The 20397-nt window shown below is 43.0% G+C and overlaps 1 protein-coding gene across 7 annotated transcripts in view; it reads left to right on the forward strand.

Moving 5' to 3' along the window:
• TNIK (TRAF2 and NCK interacting kinase) overlaps positions 1-20397 on the forward strand; it is a 326733-nt gene that overhangs the window by 241586 nt on the left and 64750 nt on the right. For 2 of the 7 annotated variants that reach the window (XM_025201757.1, XM_025201758.1), the window contains exons 13-15: positions 13308-13418; positions 15254-15340; positions 17654-17857. In XM_025201757.1, coding sequence (XP_025057542.1) covers positions 13308-13418; positions 15254-15340; positions 17654-17857 — 402 coding nt within the window. Of the gene's footprint in view, positions 1-13307; positions 13419-15229; positions 15341-17653; positions 17858-18726; positions 19843-20397 lie in introns of all 7 variants that reach the window. The other 5 variants (XM_006021724.3, XM_025201759.1, XM_025201754.1 and 2 more) reach the window with 4 other exon arrangements.

Here is a 20397-nt window from a genome sequence, read left to right on the forward strand (position 1 = left end):
CAAGGGGACTTTTAATGCTGCCGTAATGTTTTATGTGTAGCAATCACTGAGATACTGTTCTCCATCTGTTTTTTAAAAGACTATTTTCTAAACTCATGCATAAACCCAAATGCTTTGTTACACTGAACAAAAAGCCTGTTCATCTGTTCCATATATGTCCTTAAACCACCCTCCTCTATGATGTTGAAGTACTTTCTATCTTCTCCATAGATAATGCAATAATAATATAAAAAATATAATAATATAATGAGCCCTTTATTACAATGACTTGAAAAGAGTCCACAGAAGCTTTCATCAGGTTTAGGTTTTATTTATGTGACATACATGCCGCTTTTCTCAAAAGAGGCTCAGGACAGCTTACAATAAGACAAAAAATATACAGAAATAGAAAAAGATATTAAAATAATGAGATAAAAACAGTGCTCCCAAAAGCCTAATACTCAAAAGCACACCTTCTTCCCCACTGCCCTGTCTCAAACCAAGGAGGGCATCCCCTCATGCCTTCACTTCCCAGCCCACATCCACATACTCCATAAGGGAAAGAAATAACAACAAAAATGCCTTACTGCAGAGGCATTGGTTGCACTACATCTCTCACCTTTGATGGAAACCTAAATTTTGCCATGCCAGACATAACAGTGATGCATCAAGCTCATTATCCATCCCTTTGCAGTAGCCTATGCTTGATATGTATAAACCCACAAGAAAACTCAAACCCACACCCCCCAGCCCCACACATGCAGTGTTCTTCACCTCTCTTTGAATTTCAGTCTTTGCCAACTGCACTTAGGTGCATGGAAGGGGGAGGAGCAAATTGTCTCCTGATTTCTCTAATAATCCGTTTACATCCCTCGGTATGACATTTAGTTACCCTTGTCTTATGTACTAACTACAGCCACTATTGATCATAGAACTCTACCCCACTCTGAATCCAGCTGCAGTATATGTCTCTGTGGCTCTGTGTATCTGCAAATCCCCACAGACCAAATACTCACCATGCATGAAGCACTTAATTTTGTTTTGAACCTACCTGCCATTAGTTTCCTGTTTGTTTTTTTTTACCTTTTGTGATTTGGCTTTGTACCAAGAAGCCCATAATCCATTTCATCCCAAAGTCATCCTGGCAGCCTCATTTAAGGGTTCATGCATTAAATGCAATCAAATGAGCTTTTCAGAGGTCACTGGTAGGTCTTGTGGGGTGGGGGAACTTGCAGCAAATGAATGACCAGGGCATCCACTGCATTAATTTGAATCAGACAGCACATCTGATATATTTAACCTAAATCTCTGTCTACTTTCTAGGTTTCTATTCAATATACCGTAGGCTAGAAGCTTAGACATGAAAGAATTTCAAGCAACTGATTGTGCCATGTTAGAGCAGCGAGTGGTTCTTCTTCAAGGCAGTTCTGTTAACTTCCTTCAGGGCTAAAAACAGCAGAGGGGCAAATCACAAGCTGAGCATTTTTCAGTCTGGTAAATATGTAGGTCTGTAACATCGTTAGTGTGCAGAATGTTCTGCACTCGATAAATTGTAGGTCAGGGTTGTTTTTTGCTCTGTACCATTGACAGTCAAAAGAGTGGCTTTGAAAAGAGAGATAAATTGGGCAAAAAAAGAAACAAAAAATCCACTGCAGCAGTAAATGATAATCTAAGGACTATCATAAGGAAAGCCAGTGCTGCCATTGTAAATTGATGTTGCTGCAAGCACTAGAGGAATGGAACAACAGAAGAATAAAAGCAGACACCAGATTAGCTGAAATCTTGTAATGAATACAATACTTGCTAGTGTATTAATATATTCCCTTCAAATTGAAGCAAATTGTTCCCTCTCCTCTCCTCTTCCCCAAACAAGGTTTGAGTTTAGAGCTCTTGGAAAAGTTCCAGGGGGCTCCATTCTGTGAGAAGCTGATTTCACTGGGAGCTAAGGCACTGAGTACCTTGCAGGATAAAGCCTATAGTATGCACTTGGCTCTGGAGATATCAGCCATTTTTCTCTTTCCAGTCTTTCTCATCATTAAAAAGTAATTATCACTGCATCCAACATTTGAAACTAATGCCTTTGTTCCACATGACTGTCCCCCCCAGGCTCTTCTTTCTTCCCTTTCACATAATATGTTGCTATGAAATGTTAGGTTTTAAAATAAAAGGGAAATATATTCTGTGCCAAAGGGATGGGGGGGAGTGGGGGGAGGAGAGAGAGCGAGTGAGAGGCCTTTAAGCTATTTTTGCCATGTTACACAGCAGAAGAGAAGAAAATGCAACTGAAACTGAATAGTGTCCTCAGCCCAAGACAGATTCAGATGGCAATATCACATTTTGTTCCATGATCTTAAATAAAATTGCTGTAGAGTTTTACAAAGAACAGCATGTTGCTGGGCTTCTCTCCTGTCTGAGACCTTACACTCAGCCTTTTGATGCAGCTCATGGTCTGGCATGACAGGAGCAAGAAGCTGTGCAGTGAGCAGTTGCTAACCTACTACCTGATAGTGCATGTTGTGTTCTTGGCTGATATTTTGAGTACCAGCTTCCTTTTTCAGGAGTCTTCTCTCAACTTGCTAAATAAGAGCATGATAGTGAAAACATCTAGCCATTGCTAGATTGCTGGTACTGCTGCTTTATACGTTTCTGTTAGTCATATTTGGAAATGCGAGTGCAATGGAAATACCCACAAAAATGCACGTGTGGCTAGAGTGTGCAGAAAGGTACTTAGTCCCATGATATGGGAGCTTGCAGTTGCACATTGGTTTTCTCCAAGTGGCACCGTTTGAATCAGTATTTTGGACATGTATTTGCCTATATGCCAAGGGTTGGTTGTTCAGTGTATAAGTGGTCTACTTACTGGATGTCATTAATATGGCTAGCAAGAAATCTAGAGATATTGTACTAAGGATTTTAAAATAAGGTGTACTTTGGTGGAAGAAAATAAACCCTTATACTTCAGGGCACAGGCCCACATCAAACTAGTAAGGCTAAGAAGGAAAATTTCCCTAAAGCAGGTTATTCTGTAGCTGCCTACTGCAAAGTTGTTTGTATCTTCTTCTGAAGTATCTGACCCTGACTTCTGTATGAAACAGGATACTAGGCTGTTGGGCTGATCATTGGGTTGATCTAGGTTAGCAATTTCTTTTGTTAACTTAAACATTGAATTAAATCCAAATATTTCAGCTGCAGCAGTATATTCTTGCTTAAGACCTGACTCTTCACTTGCTTATGCCAGCTTAACACCACCTCCAGTCACGTTATTCTTGATTTATGGTGATTAACTGAGAGCAATATTTGATTGAGAGAACTGGGTCAGGTGCATGCAAATGACTCTTGTATGATGCAGGGAAGTGAAATTGATTGAAGATGCAGGCAACTGATGGATTTGCTGCTGCAAATTTTTACTCATATAAAATTGGTCTTTAAGACTCGGTGGAACATCCAGGACAAATAAACGCACTTTGTCTTTGGCTTTTGGGTGGCTTCAAAGTCATCTTGTCTTGTAGTGCCAGACCTATCACAATGTTACTAGAGAAAGTCCAAATGCATAATAAAACCCCATCCACCAGGTCAACTGCATAAATGAATGAGTCGGCTGGAAGTCAGAGCAGCACCAGGGGATCGACCTAGAAGAATGCTGTAGTCAGATTCCAGACGTGCAAGGTTTATATGATATAGCTTTATTAATTGGAGATTATGAAAGGCCAATTAGGGTTCCAAAGATTAAATGGATTTCTTCTGTCCTTCTGCCCTGGTCCTAGTAGAACTCATCAACAGGAAATTCTTCCTGAGAACCATACTAGGCTTTTCCTTGTTTTGGTTTCATCTCATTACTTGTATGTTCTCCTCATTGGATGGTCCTAAACCAGCCATTCTTGAACTTTCTCATAATATCAACCATGCCTTAGTAGTAAGCCTTTTCAAGACCACTTGGCCTTCTATCCACAATCTCACAGCCTTCCTTTGGTAATGACAGGAAATACCTGCATAGAAAAGTATCAGCAGAAAAGGTCCGAGTGCCATTAGCAGTCTTTTAGGCTGCTGACACATGCAGGGAAAAAAACCCCATTGTACTAGAAGAAGCAGCACTTCCATTTGACCCAGCTCCATACCATCTGTATAGATTGCACACTTCAGGCAGGTTTTTTGGCGCTTTTATCTAATAGTTGACTAAATCAGCTCTTAGATAAAAGCACCAAAAAGCCTTACTGAAGCATCCGATTTATATAGATGTTGGGCAAGCCAGGTCAAACTAATACAATGCCTTTTCTGGGTATGCGCTGGGCTCAGCGCGCAGGTGTGCTAAGTTTAACGGTAAAGCGCTGGTTTTTGTTTTTGTTTTGTTTTTCTGTTGTTTTGGGGTTTTTTTACATCTGCAAGCCTTAGTGTAGTTTAGCTGCTAGAACAATGAGGATGACAGCAGGCCGCTACAAGAACTTTATGGACAACCAATAGTCTACAGACCATGGTCTGAGAACTGCCATCCTTGGTCCCTATACTTGTCAGATAGCCAGAGAGAGCTACTATATCCCGCTTAGCCATCAGTTAACAAACCTGTGTGTATTTATCTCTTGAGACTGAGATGCACCGGTCTCGCTGTTATGAGTAGAAATAAAACCTTTAGCTAGCTTTAGAAATTTGTGCCGCCTTCTTCAGCACCTAGGGCATTTTCACACATCTCCAGGAGGCACATGGGGGGCGAGAGGGGACACTTTTTAATTAGCAAGCTGTGCTAATTAAAAGCGCCCGAGCGTCACATGCATCAGCGTCCCCTCACTGAAAAAATGATGGCAGGGTGCTTTGATTTAAAGCTCATCAAATGAGCTTTAGTTCAAAGCGCCCTGCCACCATTTTTCAGCGTGGGGGACGCCGATACACGTGACGCTAGAGTCTGCTGGAACGCATTCATTTTCCTGATGCAGTAGGTTTCCAGTGTGTCGGAGCAGACTCCCTGCATGTGTATAGGAGCCCCTGGTCATTTCTGTGGTGATTCTGATTTCAGACTTCCCTCTCATCTCTTCTATATCTCTCTGAGAGTGTTGTGCTCAGAATATGAATTCATTAGTGTAGGAATGATCTCTTCAGGATGGAATAATGTCAAGCCTGCATTCATCCGAAATTATTGGCCTGTACTTCTGATCAAGGAGATGTGTATGGGAGAAAAATGTCAGTGAGAGTGGCATGCATCGTCCCAAGGAATGGGAAGATGTGGCCCCAAAAGGCCATAGGGAAGACGGAAAGAAAGTAGCGCCACAGAAAGAACCAAACGTACCCCTGCATGACCTCTACTGGTGCTCATTGGGATTGGCCATAAATGTAGCCGGAAAGAAGTGCCCAGGAATACCAGGGTGAAGGACTGAGTCCTGGCTCTTCCTTCAATTAATTAGCTTCAAATAAACATTTGGAAAATATTTGAAATTTTTGCTTTGGTGGTGCAGGTGAGTGCACATTTCACTATTAGCTTAGGAAAGAACTGCCTAAAACCTGCTTAATTGAGGTTGTCTTACCTCTCTTCTCTATTGTGTAAAAAAACCAAATCTCAATTTATTAATTTTAAAAGGATTTGGTGACACTTAAAGCTGTAGCCCTTTGATTCGATGCAGTTGAAGTTCAAATGATGTCCCAGGGACATAGAAAATGCTGTAACTTCATTCCTGGGACTCTGTCCTACAGGGATGTAGCCAACAATCATAGGTGCCACTTACCTTTATCCGTCTCCCCAGCAATGTTTGAAACAGAATCAGATTCTGTTCTGGAACATGGGGAAACTCTTAAATCGATGGGTATCATGTAACTGAGATTAGAATTTGGTCCAAGGGCCCTATCTTCTGAAAATAAAATAAACAGGTGCAAGAATTGCTATAGAATTTTTGCATTAAAAACAGGACAGAGATTTATTTGCTAAGAGAAGTGTGAAGGACCAAAGAGGATCAAAGATTATAATAGTATCAAAGAAAATATTCCTATGATAAAGAGAATTTAGATTTTTTTTCTCTATATAAAGTAACTAATTGTTGCAGCAGAGATTGAACCTTGGATTTTCCATACCTGAACACAAGCCTCTACCACTTAAAATAAAGGAATAACCAGTTAACTGGTATTGGTGATAGAAATTCTAGCAGTGTGAGGTAGTTTTCCCTTGTGCACCCCAACTGCTGGAAGGGAACAAATATAACTGTAAAATAACTGTGTTCTAGGACCTTGTTGTAGCTTTTTTTTTTTTTTCTTTTCCCCTGTTCCCCTCCATTCCCCCAGGCAGAAATTACTAAGGTCAAGTCTTTACAGTGAATATGCAAGACAGATGTGAGCATCTTATTATTTGCAGGTGGACTTCAATTCAGTCCAGTTGTAGGGCTTGATCTTCAGCAAGTGTAAATTGCTGTAGCTCCATTATGGATTCTTTTAAATGTATGCTAACTACACAATTGAACGTTCATCACAAGCACTTAAAAAGGTCATGCGTATGGAGTCCAGCAGTCATCCACTCACAGACTTGCACCATTTAAGGCTCTTGTCATAGGACATTTATTCACGTGCTCCGGGAGTGGGGGAGGAGGGGCGCTTTAATTACAGCGGTTCTGAGAGCTGCTCTAATTAAAGTGCCCAGATCATTTTGCGTATCAGCATTCCCACACGTAAAAATGGCAGCGGGAACACTTTAACTAGGGTTACCATATATCCAGGTTTTCTCAGACGTCCTCTTTTTGGACCCTCCAATCTCTGTCTGAGTGTTTTTTTTGAAATATGAACCAATGCCCAGGATTTTGCTCTGCTCTGCTGGCAGCAGCCGGGGCGGGGGGCGCGGCGGCGATTGGAGGTAGTGGGCACACACACATGGCCAGCATGCAGCCAGGCAGGGCTATGGGAGCAGCATCAGCAGCTAGATGCAGGTATGTTTGTAGGGGGTGCAGGGGTTGGAGGGACAGGACTTGGGGACTGTCTGGGGGACTGGGGGGGCGCTGTGTGTCTGTGTCAAGGGTGTGTAGAGGGGATGGGTGTGTGGTGGGGGTGGTGCCTGCCAGCTTTGGGGGAAGCTGTCTGGGTGCCGGGGTTGCAGCAGAGTGTGGGGGTGGATGCCCCTTGAGGGCAGCAGGGAGCTCCATGGCTGGGCCGATGGCACTGGGGCTGGTGCCTATGCTCGCAGCCCAGGCTGGATGGGGGACGCTGCTTGGAGTGGGGGGGGTGGGGGGAAGGGGCAGCGGCTGGGCTGCCTGGTGTAGCGCTGGACTTCCAGCCCAGGGTGGGGAATGCCATAGGTATCCCCTCTTCCCACACGCGGGCTGGACTCACTGCCACCACCTGCATGAATTGGAGCTGCTGCGCTCTGGCCTGGTTGGAACGGAGTAGCTGGGGGACCCCTCCAACAGAGCTGGGGGGCATAGGGGTCTGCAGGTTGGGAGTGAGGGGCACCAGCAGGGACAGGGGGATGCGAGTCAGGAGTGAGGATCAATAGCAGGAATTGCAGGGCTGTGGGTTGGGAGTGAGGAGCACCAGCATAGCCTGGAGGGGTGAGGGATCTGCGGTTTGCGAGTGAGGGGCACCAACAGGGCCATGGGTCTGCGGTTTGAGAGTGAGGGGCAACAACCGAGATGGGGGGGCTGCAGGTTGGGAATGAGGTGTCCCCCAGACAGGTGTCCTCTTTTTCGGAACCGGAAATATGGTAACCCTAACTTTAACTAAAGCTCATCATGGGGACACTGGTGCACAAGATGCTGGAGTATGGTAATTGCTACAGTTGAACAGACTCGATTAATTGAGTCTGTTCCTATGTGCTGTAATTACACGAGCAGCAAGGCTGCTCTGATGTGCTGTATAGGTGCCCATAGTTTCCTTCTGTAACTGCAAGTAACACACGGCTTGTAGAAGTTAAGAGAATTTTCACAGATGCAACTGCATCAAATGCAAACTCTTATGGTAGAAATGTGGAATAGTGGCAGCTTGTTTTGTTAATGTATAGGGTCTTGCATTGATGCAGTGCCCCTACATGGCCTTTTTTTCTGTCTCTAGCTACCCTTATACCAAAAAACCTTGGTATAAACAGGATCATAGTTTTTCATGAGTTTACAGGCCAGACTGGTGCCTTCTCTGTCTTAATTTCATTAAGTCAGAAATGTGGAGCAGATCTTTCTCTCTTTTATAATGGTCAGTTTCCTCTCTCCCTTTAATTGGGGTTTAATTTCAGTTTTGCCTGCAAAAGCTTATATTGGAAGCAGCATTGTGGTATGGGAAGGATCAGTTCTTAAAGTAGGGGCCTTCATTGTGATCTCACTCAGCTTCAGTAGATGCAAGACTCTTGTTTGCAATAATGCAATAAATAGCTGGCATCTCCAGCTATGAATGGGAAATTCCTATCTATGTTCTAGTGCCCAACCCATGCAAATAGATGGTGTTTCATGCATGCTGCCTCAGTCAGTAGTGGCCTTGAAAGATGCCACAAAGACATGGCCCCTCTGGAGTATTTCGTAACTTGGAATTCCCCTCGTGCCTGTTTTCTCACTCAGATTTATGTTTGGGAGCAGGTGCCATTCTCCCCCCCAGGCTGTTTCACACACGCACGTTTGCCTTTCAATATTTGCTTGCAGTTCGTGGAAAAGTTCTAACCTTGCAGAACTCAGATATTCTTGCTCTTTCCATATGGGTTTAGATGAGCAGAGTGAACAGCTGATCTTTTGAAGTGGTCTTTTTCATGCTAGGCCTCCGGCCTTTCCCATCCATGGCTTTGCCACTTTATGACTTCCCTCATCAGTACTAAAAACCTGTCATTCCTAATGCAACATAAATAAGATCCTGTTGCAGTTTCCAATGATCTGCCTATAGCCTCACCTGTGAAGTTATATAAATACCCTCAGTAACTGTGGTCTTGCCTTCTTTGAATAATAATAGGTCTGGATAACAGAGCCAGAGCTTAGAGAAACTGGGGAAGCAATATCATGAGACAGAGAGGAAAAAAACTGAGATGGGCAGAGGAAAAAAGACAAGTGAAAGGCATTTTCTAATCATTCACTCCATTTGCTGTCATGTTTCTGCTGCTCTGAATCCCTGATTGAAACAGGGGCTTCTCTATCTCAGCTCCAGCAGCACCAGCTCAGCACTGCCAGAGCAGGGAAGATTGGCAGCAGTGTAGGCAGGGGTAGATGAGAAATCAGTGCAGTGCTAGAATCTTCACCCAGGCTGCGATGCGTCCAGATGTCTGCCGCCTGCAGAAACGGAGCAGCGAGTGGAAACAATTCCAGTCCCTCATGAGACTGGGTTTTCTGGTAATTCATAGCAGCTATGGGGAAATGGCCTTTAATTCACTTAACTGATCACTTTATGTGAGCTGATAAATGGCTGTTGCGTTAGCAGAAAGGCAGGCAGTGGGTTGATGTTCTCAGGCTAGGTAAGCATACACATTTCAGTGCTGTCACCTTATTTGTCTGCAGGATTGGGCGTTATGTATTTTATTCTGCAATGTGTTATTGAAAGAACAAGTCAGATTTAAAAAGAGATGTCAGTGCACAGTAATTAATTGGAAGTTTAGGGTTATATATATCAAGTTAGTCAAAGGGTATGTTCTGTTCATATAGATGGGGTGTGTGCTCGCACGTGTGTATGTGTGCGCGCACAACAGACCATATATACCTATGGTCTGTTTGTGAATGTATGTAATGACAGTGGCTTCCAATGGTAGAGTACTTTCATCAGAAGTATATTTGAGTAATCAAGTGAACACACTCAAACAGGGACTTTCACACACATTAATTCAACTATGTTAAATATTCTGTGCGTTTAATAGCATAGATCTCACAATGTAAAGCGATACACTTAAGTGCATTAAAAATAAGAGTATAAGATATATATCTATAGTGCAACTAAATTTACATTGTTGTAAAAATCACATTTGTAGAGTCCATTTGTGTAGGTTACTAGTGACTTACAGAGAATAAAACGTGAAAATACTCAGGAGTCTCCCATATGCTGCAATAAAGGATGCATTAAAAAAAAATCCATAAGTACACTGCAAGTGACAGAATGCATTATTTCGCCCCACAGATCAACCAGCTCCTAAGTATCAAGAGCAGTCAGCTGTATTATGAAGTCACTCGTAGTGTTTATTTAATAGAGTGCATTTCAGAGCCCTACTGTAGATTTCTAGCCACTGCAGTCCACTCAGTCTCTCTGCATCTGCAGTGGCAAAACTGCCCAATGAAAACAATGCACATAATCGTGGAAGCTTGGGTTCATTGCCTCCTTATTACAGCTGTGTGTCTGTTGTGACTGGAATACCTGAAGTTGACAGGCCTGCAAGATCCATGTTCTCCTATGTTTGCATGCTACTGCCCTCTGTTGATCAATTTTTCATACTGCCTCTGAAACTGACCGTTTTACATAATGTGCAAATAAAACAGGCAGATCACATACAGCTTTATCTATTATTATCTGCCCCTGATTCATAGCCTTCTTATAGGTCATGTCCCTAGGAAGCTCCTAGCAGAAGAAGAGTTGTCTAGCCTTTTAGTTTTACATTGTTCTGAACAGAGCAGCCAAGTGCCAATCATCTTCCTGTTGTTTGTTTGCCAAAGTAGCCTAGATGTCATGTGTCTGATTTTTTTTTTATTTTTTTTTTCTCTTCCCCCTCATACAGGTGAAAAAAAAATGGTAGTATTACACTGGAATACAACTAGCTGAAGGGAGAGCAGAATCAGGCTGCTTGAGTCTGAAGCTCACCCAATTTCTTAGATTTATGATTGCTTCCTACTGCCTTGTCATATCACTCAAATTGAGTGAGCTCATCATTGCTTTATATTGGTATGAGGATCTCCCATTATCTCAGGCTTTAATCAGGTGCTGTAAGAAGTTTTCGGGCTGGTAAAGACTTCCCTTGCTGCTGATACATTAGAACCCAGGCCATTTGTATTCAATCTTTCCTAAAAACCTGCCTAATTTGTTGCAGGTTGCCAAGTTAATAATGAGCTACACAGTTATTCAAATACAATTTTTACTTTTAAGAGAACCACTTTTCTAGTCAGCTTAAGCACCTCAGCCACCCTGCACAGCCATTTGATGCAACTGGATATATCCCTATAAACCCCCCTCTTTGCAAGGGCTGAGAAACCTGAGTTTGCTAATTATCTAGTCTCCGCTGTATTGAACAATTCTCATGGGGGTGGCCTTGGTCTGAGGAAAGTGTTATGCAAGAGTAACATAGCTATTCCCCAAGGACCTGAGAATAACTTGTCTCTCAACAGAGTTTATGAGAGGTGCCCTGAATAATTGAAGGAATTAATTTATTTGTGTGAGGTGTAACACTCTTGCTACAGCCATTAGTATGAAGGAGGAGCTGAAAGTTCCTCCTTTGCCTTGTGAGATTTCATTGCAGATGTCCCCACAAACACATGGGTATTTGTTGCCTCAGTACTACTATTTTGAACCAATACAATTAAATGCCCATGACTCAAAGGTAACTACCAGCAATCAATCCTCTTTAAAATGAGTATGTAGGGGAGAAGACCAAAAGAGACAAGGTCAGAAAACCTCAGAATCTTCTCTGTAATGTTGATACAATCTGTTTCTAGAGAGTTATTCAACGGTAGGTCTCAAAGTGCTTTACCAGAGAAGTAACTTTATTCCCGTTTTACAAATGAGGAAACAGAAGCACAGGGAGATGAAGCCACCTGAGTCATCTAGCAGCAAAACTGAGAATAGAACTTGGGTCTCCTGAGTCCTTTCCAATGCTGGGTCCACTAAGCCACTTAACTTGGTGTCTCTGGTTAGAGATAAATTAGCTTTCCAGGAGACTTGTCATTTCTGCTCCTCTCTCTACCCTTTCTTTGTCTAAGGTAGCAGTAGAGATTCTTCCATCCAAATATCTCTGCAAACTCTGGTGAAAAGACACTAAATAACTTAGTAACTGGTGGTATAAGCTGGGAAGGTTTGGGAAACGTTGAATGGCACATCAGAAGTTGAAATCCAGCCCATTATCTTTGCATCTGGAGGTGGATGAACCAGCTAAGCCCATTACTAACTAATTATTTTTTTTACACTTTTTAGCTTCTATCTGGGAGCACTTAGGGTGCATCGTGAGCTCATGTCAGTGTTAGCTGTGATCAATATTAGATATGCATTGCATGTAGGGCCTGAGTGGCATGTAATTATAAAAAGGTATTGATTTCTGGGAAGAGGTTGCAAATGTACAAATCCTTCTCATAAAAAGCAGTTTGATCTTCAAATGATTTGACTGAAAGTCTTATTTTTCTTAGTAAATAAGATAACTTGCCAAGAAGAATTTTTAAAGTATGATCTGGAATTTTGCTCAGCCCTTCCTACATATTGGATCAAGCAAAAATAATAGGCCAGTATTTCCTCCTCAGTGAACAGACCAGTTCAACTGTACAGTACACCAGTTTTATGGCTGAGTCAGGTCTCCACTTGCTCATTTTTTCCACTCATTTTTACATAGATGTGGCATGGGTATTTATTCTCTTTGAGACAGAATGGAAGTATTTCCCTGGCAGTGAGGAAGCAGCAGCATTATGTATATTACTGAGGATGGAAATGTGTCAGTACCAGTTGCCCCTTATCTAGCTCATGGTGATCAGCATGAGTCTAGGTAACAGCAGCCTCTGTGCTGCTATTGCCTGCAATACATAGTCAGGAAGTTCATCCAGAGACATCCCCCAGACCTTCCAGGTGGGTTTCAGAGCTCAGATATGTGCTCCTCTGTGATGCAACAACAAGCTGATGTCCATTCGAAGTACTGACCTTCTTCCATGCAGTTCACCATTTTTGCTTTGCTTCAGTATTTCTATGGCGTGTCTTGCAATAGGAGCAATGTTCAAGCAGCCATATACTATGGGGTGCCTGTGAATCACCAGGGTGATTGCACTTAAGTTTGACAGCAAAAATACAGTGGTCAGATGCATTATACCTTTCACTTCCTCTGTTCTGTCCTTGTGGTTTTGCTTTAGTCTGGGGACTCATGGTCAGGACCGCCATCGATATCACCCATGTGTCTAGGTCCTGACCCCTTCCTCCTCTCCCCCCTCCTGTATTAAATGCATAAGTTCAGTCGAATTCAGTGGAAGTTTTGTGTTCATCTGAAGGGATAACAGTGCACCTTGGTTTCTGGACTGGGACTGGTACAGCAATGGAAGAAGTTCATGCCCTATTTCAGAGTCTTTGTTATCTGACTTGTTTATACCAGTATCATGTAAAAAGCCTTCTGACAAGCCTGGAAAGAAATGCTTCTATTAGCAACTCGCAAGTCACTTAAGTACCCCCCTGCCTCCTTTGAATTCCTACATGAAAGTATCATAATAGATTATCTGTGTTTGTTGCCCCAACAGCAACAGAGAAGAGAGAAGGAGATGAGGAAGCAGCAGGAAAGGGAGCAGAGGCGCCATTATGAGGAGCAGATGCGCCGGGAGGAAGAGAGGCGACGTGCAGAGCATGAGCAGGTAACCCTCTATGGGAACTGTACCTATTGGTCCTTGACCTCAAATGCTGAACTGAGAGGTTTAAACTGCATCTACTGAGGATTTCTGATAATGTGTTAGTACTTTGTGAGCAGGTGTCAGTTCATTAAGTTAAATTCAAAGCTGTTCTTTACTCACATTCTTCACCACCTTCACCACTAGGGAGCATATTGCTTAATTGCTTATCTTGGTTTGTTGCTTCTCACAATATTAATTCCGTTCTGTGTTGATCTATTTGTTAGCTGGTAATTATGAAGCCTCTTGACCCACAGTTTCCTACCCCAGGGCTCCCTATGTAAAGTGTTTAATGTCTCCATTTACCATGCCCAGGCTTCCACAGTACCAATCTCTCTTCTCCTTGTAGTTCCTCTTTATAGCACTGGAAGCTCTTGACTCCTTGGGACAGTGATGTCAAGAGAGTTGAAGAATATATGATGCTGATTTAACAGCACCAGCTTTAGAATAGGATATATATGGTGCTTGCTCCCACTTCCTCTCCCCTCTCTCCCCAGCCATTCACAAAAAAGAGACTCAATCCAAGCCCAAAGGCTGTTCCATAGCAACAATTCATATAATTAAGAATAGCCTTAAACTTTATGCTATTCAAGCAATCATCATATGGAAATTATAGTGCATTGTATCCTCAAACCATTGTACAGGCCTTAAGATCCCATGGGAGCCCTGTGTGTGAAATTCCCATTGATTTCACTGGAGTTTCCAATTGACTGCAGTGAGAGTTTCACGAGCAGGAGCTTATGGGTATCATCTCCAAACTAATTGAGCCTTGCAGCCCCTCTGCAAGGTACAAATGTATTATTCCCATTCTATAGGTAAGGGAGACGCAGAGAATTTAAAGAAGCAGTTTTTCAGAAGCCCAAAGATAGATGGTTAGTCACTGGGAACTGGGTATATACGCACCCTAAATGACTTGCTCAAAGCCCACAGAGTCATTGCTCTTGGATGCATGATACCTTTGCAGTGGTATAGTAAACCATTATAGTATTATAAACAAGGAGCAGACACATGGCACAGTCCTACACTGAGTAACTTACTTGAATCTAAGAATATCGGAAAAGGCAGGATAAAATTACACCTGTGTAAGTGTTGTGTGTCTGCAGTTTACCCCATGATGACTGTTTATTGAAGGCAAGCAGGCCTTACCCATTCCTCTGCAAAGCAAGGCAAGCAATAGCAGCCAACTGCGTTTAGGTACTTGAGTTGCTTGAATGTTTGTTCATTCTGGGTCCTAGTTACTACACTGATCTAAATGGCACAGGAGTAAATGCCATGTGTCCAGGCACACCGTGAATGACATTAGCATTCACAAATTTCCTACTTGTTTTTCTGCTCTGACTACTAGCATGTCTCTTCCTCTGCTCACATTGAGCAATTATCACTGAAGTCTCTAAGGGCCAAATTCAGTACCCGCTTTCCCCGCTGGAAATCCAGACTGTCTCCATAGGTTGTAATGAAGTTGATCTGCATGTATGCTGGAGTAACTCGAAACAAAATGCTTCCCTTCAATTATAGCTGTTCCTATTCTTTAAAAAAAACCAACAAAACCAAAAACCTCCAAAAAACGATTGTCGAAGTACAGTAAACTGTAAAGCTTTGTGTAACTTCATTCACCAGGAGGCAGGTGAAATGCTCAGGGCTTACAGCTTAAATGAACTGCCTATGGTTCTGTTCAGCCAAAACTCTGGTTGAGCTAGGCCTGAAATTTCTGCCCTTCATCTAGCAGCTCCTTCCTCTTCAGAATTACTGTTTCTTCTTCTCTTCTCTTTTCCCCTTTGATCCCTGCTTCCCATGCCTCCAAGGAATACATCAGACGACAGTTAGAGGAGGAGCAGAGACAGTTAGAGATCCTGCAGCAGCAATTATTGCAGGAGCAAGCTCTACTTCTGGTAATGGGGAGACCTGCATCCCTGCATACTTGCTTTCTGTCTGTAGTGTGCTTGCATACGTTTGTTTGTGTGTGCCTGCATCCTCTGAGTGGGCAGGATAATGTGGAGCTGTAGAGCCTGACTGCATGGGTAACTGCTACATGGATTTAATTTCTTTCATCCCATAAACCTCATAACCATCCAGTTCTCCATCACTTCGGTGTGCAAAGAAAAATGTGCTGAGCATTGTTTCATGATGCAAGTGGAGCCATGTTCCAAAATCTGTTCTGTTTTTTATCAGTTATGTGACCTCTGATTCAGTAGCATTCACTGTGCATGCCTTCTCCCTTCCATCTGGTTCTGTAATGGTGGCATGCATTTGTCTTGATTATAAGAGGAGACCCTTTTTCACTCCCTCTGTGTTTCTTGCCAGTTAATTTTTCAAGTTGTTTGCAGCGTGCCAGAATGCAGTAAAACTGCACTTAACAAACATGCTTAGCATTGTTGAATTTGATGGCAATATTTTATTTGCAGACTTCTAGTTTTTCATTCCTGACTGGAATATTTTATGTGCCCTCTACATGCTATTTTACCCTTCAGACATTATTACTTTTTAAATTCACTATTTCCTCAATTGCCCTTTTTTCCCCCCAAGTAAGAATTCTATTTATAACAATTGTTTTGGTTTTTCTTCCAATCTACAAAGCTCGTTATTTGTCTCTCTTTCCCCTGGTTTTATTTAGGAAAAAAGAACTCCTATAAATCCCTCCTTTTTAAATACTCTTGTTAAGTATTAATGATTTATTAATTAAACCTTTAAAAGCCTGGGGGATTCAAAGAGAGAATTTAATTGTCTCAGCTGTGCCAGTGTTGCCACAATAAACTGCTTTTATGAGGCTCTATGTGCCATCAAGTCCAATTGGCTTTGTATGAACAGAAGATACATGACACCTATCTGGATTGGCCCGTTGACCCCTTCCCCCTCAAATACTGAAATACACATACTGAAAAATCTGGGGGGAAATTGTTGCAACTCTAAGCTCAGTAAGGTTCATACATTATTGAGTAGCTTTGTTTGGTCAACTCTATACAAGCATTAACCTGCTTCTCTCTCTTTTTTGGGGCGGGGGGGAGTGTTAAGGCTGCTGAGGAGATCTCAAGGCAAAACCCCCATTTGAAATGTGGCTTTAAAAATGAGTGATTTGAAGCTAAAGGACCTGGCACCTATTTTGTTATCCTTCAGCCAGGTTTAAACTCGATGGGGTTGAGGGGGAAGTGAGCAAGGAAGTCTCCATTGCATACGGCAAATCTGGATTTGGACTTAAATTCTCAAACTTCTTTAGAAGCCTGAACCGTTCATTCCCTCTGTGTAACAACTGCTTGCCCTGAGCGTATGTCTGCCTAATACAGTGTAGTGCTGTTTTGAAACATAGATGCTAGTTCTAAACAAGGTGCCGCAGGTACCCAAAGCAGCATAGCCATTTTAGCAAAGTGCTCTGCCCAAGTTAATTTACCCTGTTTGGTTAGAGCCTGCTCTGTCACACAATGCTGTGCCATGTATATAGGTCATGATTAACTCTGGCTGGGCTGCTTGTGTGAACAGCTGCTCACCAGTACAGACAAGCAGTTTGCAATCTTGTCCTAAGTAACTACTTTTTGCAATGCCTTTTAATAAGCTACAGGTTGCTATAGCCGATTTCAATATCGGAAGCAGATGCAGAGACTCTAACTTAACATGTGCCTACACTGATATTTAGGGTTGACTGGAAGGTCACCCAGAACTAGCCTAAGACACATGAGCTGCCCTTCCATGGCTTTACCAGGCCACACAAACTATACCAAAAACATCCACATTTTGTTTCTTTATTTCTTGAGTGCAGCATTAAGATATATCTGAGCTTCCTTTGTGGAGCCCTTCTAGGAATAAGCCCGAGGACTGTTTGTCTTTCCACTTTGGCTTGTTCTCTTTACAAGCATTAGGAAGGGGACGTAGAGTATGAAGGGCCCAGAAGGTGGGAACCAGAGAGCAGTGGGCTTGCTGAGCTGAAGGCCCGCATGCATTGCAGAAATGGGAGGACTAGGAGGCAAGGAACACTGGGATTTGCTTTATACCCAGACGTTGAGTAGAGCTGCCAGAGGCAGGCTGGGATGCAGCCAGGGGTCAAGCTGAGAAGTCGACATTGGACATGGTTGGTGGATGTGAGCTTGAGGATGACCTTAAGGTCAACCCTAATTATCTGTGTAGATACAGACAAAATTAAAAGTCACATGCTAGGCTTGGCTTCAGCCATTCGACTTTGTGGACCCATGCTGTTGTATTGTTGTTCTGGGTAGGAGTATAAGCGCAAGCAGTTAGAGGAACAGCGGCAAGCAGAGAGGCTGCAGCGGCAACTTCAGCAAGAGCGAGACTACCTGGTGTCCCTACAGCAACAGCAGCAGCAACAACAGCGACAAGAACAGAGACCAGGAGAGAAGAAGCCACTGTACCATTACAAGGAGGGGATAAATGCCAGTGAGAAGCCAGCTTGGGCCAAGGAGGTAGGAAAGTGTGATGCACTTGTTGGCACCAGTTCTTTACTCATTTGTATTATCAAGTTAGCTCCTTATACATGAAGAACAGGGGCAGATCACAGTTCTGTTTGATATTTTTTTCACAACATTTCCTGGGTCAGATGCCAGATTGTCTTCCCCTGTGTCACTCTACTGGCCTGGTTTGGAGATGCTTGCAATTAATTACACTGACAGGAGGTCTGGGTATGGAGAGAGGTTTCCATATAGAAACTCAACAGGATTCAAGAATGTCAACTGTAGTTATCTTTGTGCTTCAGTTACGGATGACAGTTCCTGCTGCCAGGCCAAGAATAGAGTCAGGAGGCTCTGTTCTGTGGTATAATTATTACTAGGGTGCTAGTTTTTGGATGACAATTGACAAAGTACAAGTCAGTCGCTCTGAAGAGGATTCCTTTGCCCTGTTCAGACTTCAGTTACGTGCTGACCTTGGAGCTACAAGGTGTGTACAGTGATTGCTGCAAGTGGAAGGTTTTTTTTCTCCTGTTACAGAGATTATGCATTGCAATTTGTCTTGTAGAGCGACTGTTGTTCTCTGTTTTCAGGAACGTAAACTCTGCTGACAGTCTTTTTTTCATAGAAAAATAAGGAATGGCATCAATTCCTGGTTGTTTTAGAATTTGTAAAATCTGCGTGCTTAAGCACCACCTAACTGAACAGCCTTGAAGGAGGTAACACATGCAGAGGCAGTGGAACGCTTGGGATCGTATCCATTCCTCTTCTCTTTTCCCTACGCTTGTGTTCTGGTCACATGCTAGCAGGAGCACTGTGCATTATTGCTGTTTGTTTGTCCTAGAATGCTTTGTTTTAATGGTTTAATTTTGTAATTCTACTCCCAGGTACAACAACGATCTCTTAATAACCCGCCTGTTCTTCCAGCTAAGCAGAATCATTCTTCTGTTGCCAGACAATTGGCATCCTTCAGTCCTGGCAGAGATGCAGCTTCACAGTTCAACATTAAGCCGCCTTCTGATCTTTCCAAGTCACAGCCCTCAGCTACACCAAATCCACAACACCTGCAAGCATCATATCCTCAGAAACTGAGGCAGTTAGCTACTGCTAAGCAAACACCAGTATTGCCAGTTATTACCATTTCTGAACCAACACCTCAGGTCCAGCAGTACACCCAGAGGGGCAGAGAAGCTGGTCCAGCATATTGTCAAGATAGGCTTGGGCTTCGAAAACAATCCAGAAAGAAGGGCTCTGTGCTCTCCTTCAAAGGGTCCCGTTCTCAAGGATGCAGTCCAGTCAGAACATCCGAACTGGAGGCGAAGTGTGTTTCTTCTCCCAATATTTTAAAAGCAATGCATTCACATTTGCCTCGACAGGGGGTAAAAAAGGACTTTAAGGAAGGTAACGGGGACAGGGGATGGAAGCTTAAACACTCACATGTGCCTAAAAGTGCATTGGTTCCCTCAAGAAAAGGCAGCCCACAGGGGCGTGATAACCTAAACTTAAGCCAGTCCAGCCCAGAGCACCTGTTGAGAAAAATGAAGTGTCAAGCATTTAATCAGAATCACACTTCTTCCAAGGAAGGTTCACCAGCATGGTTCCTGACACCTACAGACCGCTTGCATGCACAAATACAAAAGAGAATAGGACGGAGCCTGGAACAACTTCCCCTCGCATCTCTGGGCTTTTCCCCACAAAGTTCTCATTTGAATGTACCCATATCGGCTCCTTTAACTTCTGGCTCTCGTTCACCTTCTTTGGACTCTCTCATATCTCCCCTTAATTTCAGTTTAAGTCAGTCTCCCAAAGCTTTCAGTAGCAGTAGCACATCTTCAAAGATAACCCTGGGATCATTCTCTAACATTTCTGGTTGTTCTCCCAAGCTTTTACCTCAAGTACATAATGGCAAAAAGTTTATAGATATGCCTGCGGACAAGACATTCCTGTCATCAAGTACTCCTGATTTGAGATATGCTAGGCAACGTAGCCCTGAACCACCTCTGGTGGGTGACATCTTCTCTTGGTTCCAATGAGCAAGCGCTTGCCAAATGTATATAAAACTTGGTGCTTTCTTTTGGGCTTTGGCGGTGGTGGAAATGTGTGGCAGCAAGCAGGGGAACAGGCTGAAATTCCATCTTTAGAAACCCTGTTTTAAATGAATATTTTACATATGCCTCTGGCATTTCAGTATTTTTAAATCTATCTATGAAAAGATTTCTAAAAGCAAATCTTGAAACATTCTTTGCTGTTTGGGATAAGGGAGGACAGTCCCAGTTAGGGCTTTTAGTTTCAAAGACAAGGGCCTGATTCTGTTACTATTGGTCATGGACATGGTGAGTAGTAGGGCTGTGCAAAATGGCTGTCTCATTCTGATTTCGAATTCAGCTGTTTCAGAGGACGGTGATTCGTTTCGGTGTTGCGGATCACTGTTCCATTTCAATTCGGCCAAATCTGTTTTGGAGTTTAGATGCTGTTTCAGAGATTCAGATTGGCCGGGAAGAGGCAGGCACAACCGGGCAGCTGCAAGTTCTCCCGTGGCTCCTTCGGCTGTGCCTGCC

This window comes from Alligator sinensis, unplaced genomic scaffold, assembly GCF_000455745.1.
Source record: "Alligator sinensis unplaced genomic scaffold, ASM45574v1 scaffold379_1, whole genome shotgun sequence".
Classification (NCBI taxonomy): Eukaryota; Metazoa; Chordata; order Crocodylia; family Alligatoridae; genus Alligator; species Alligator sinensis.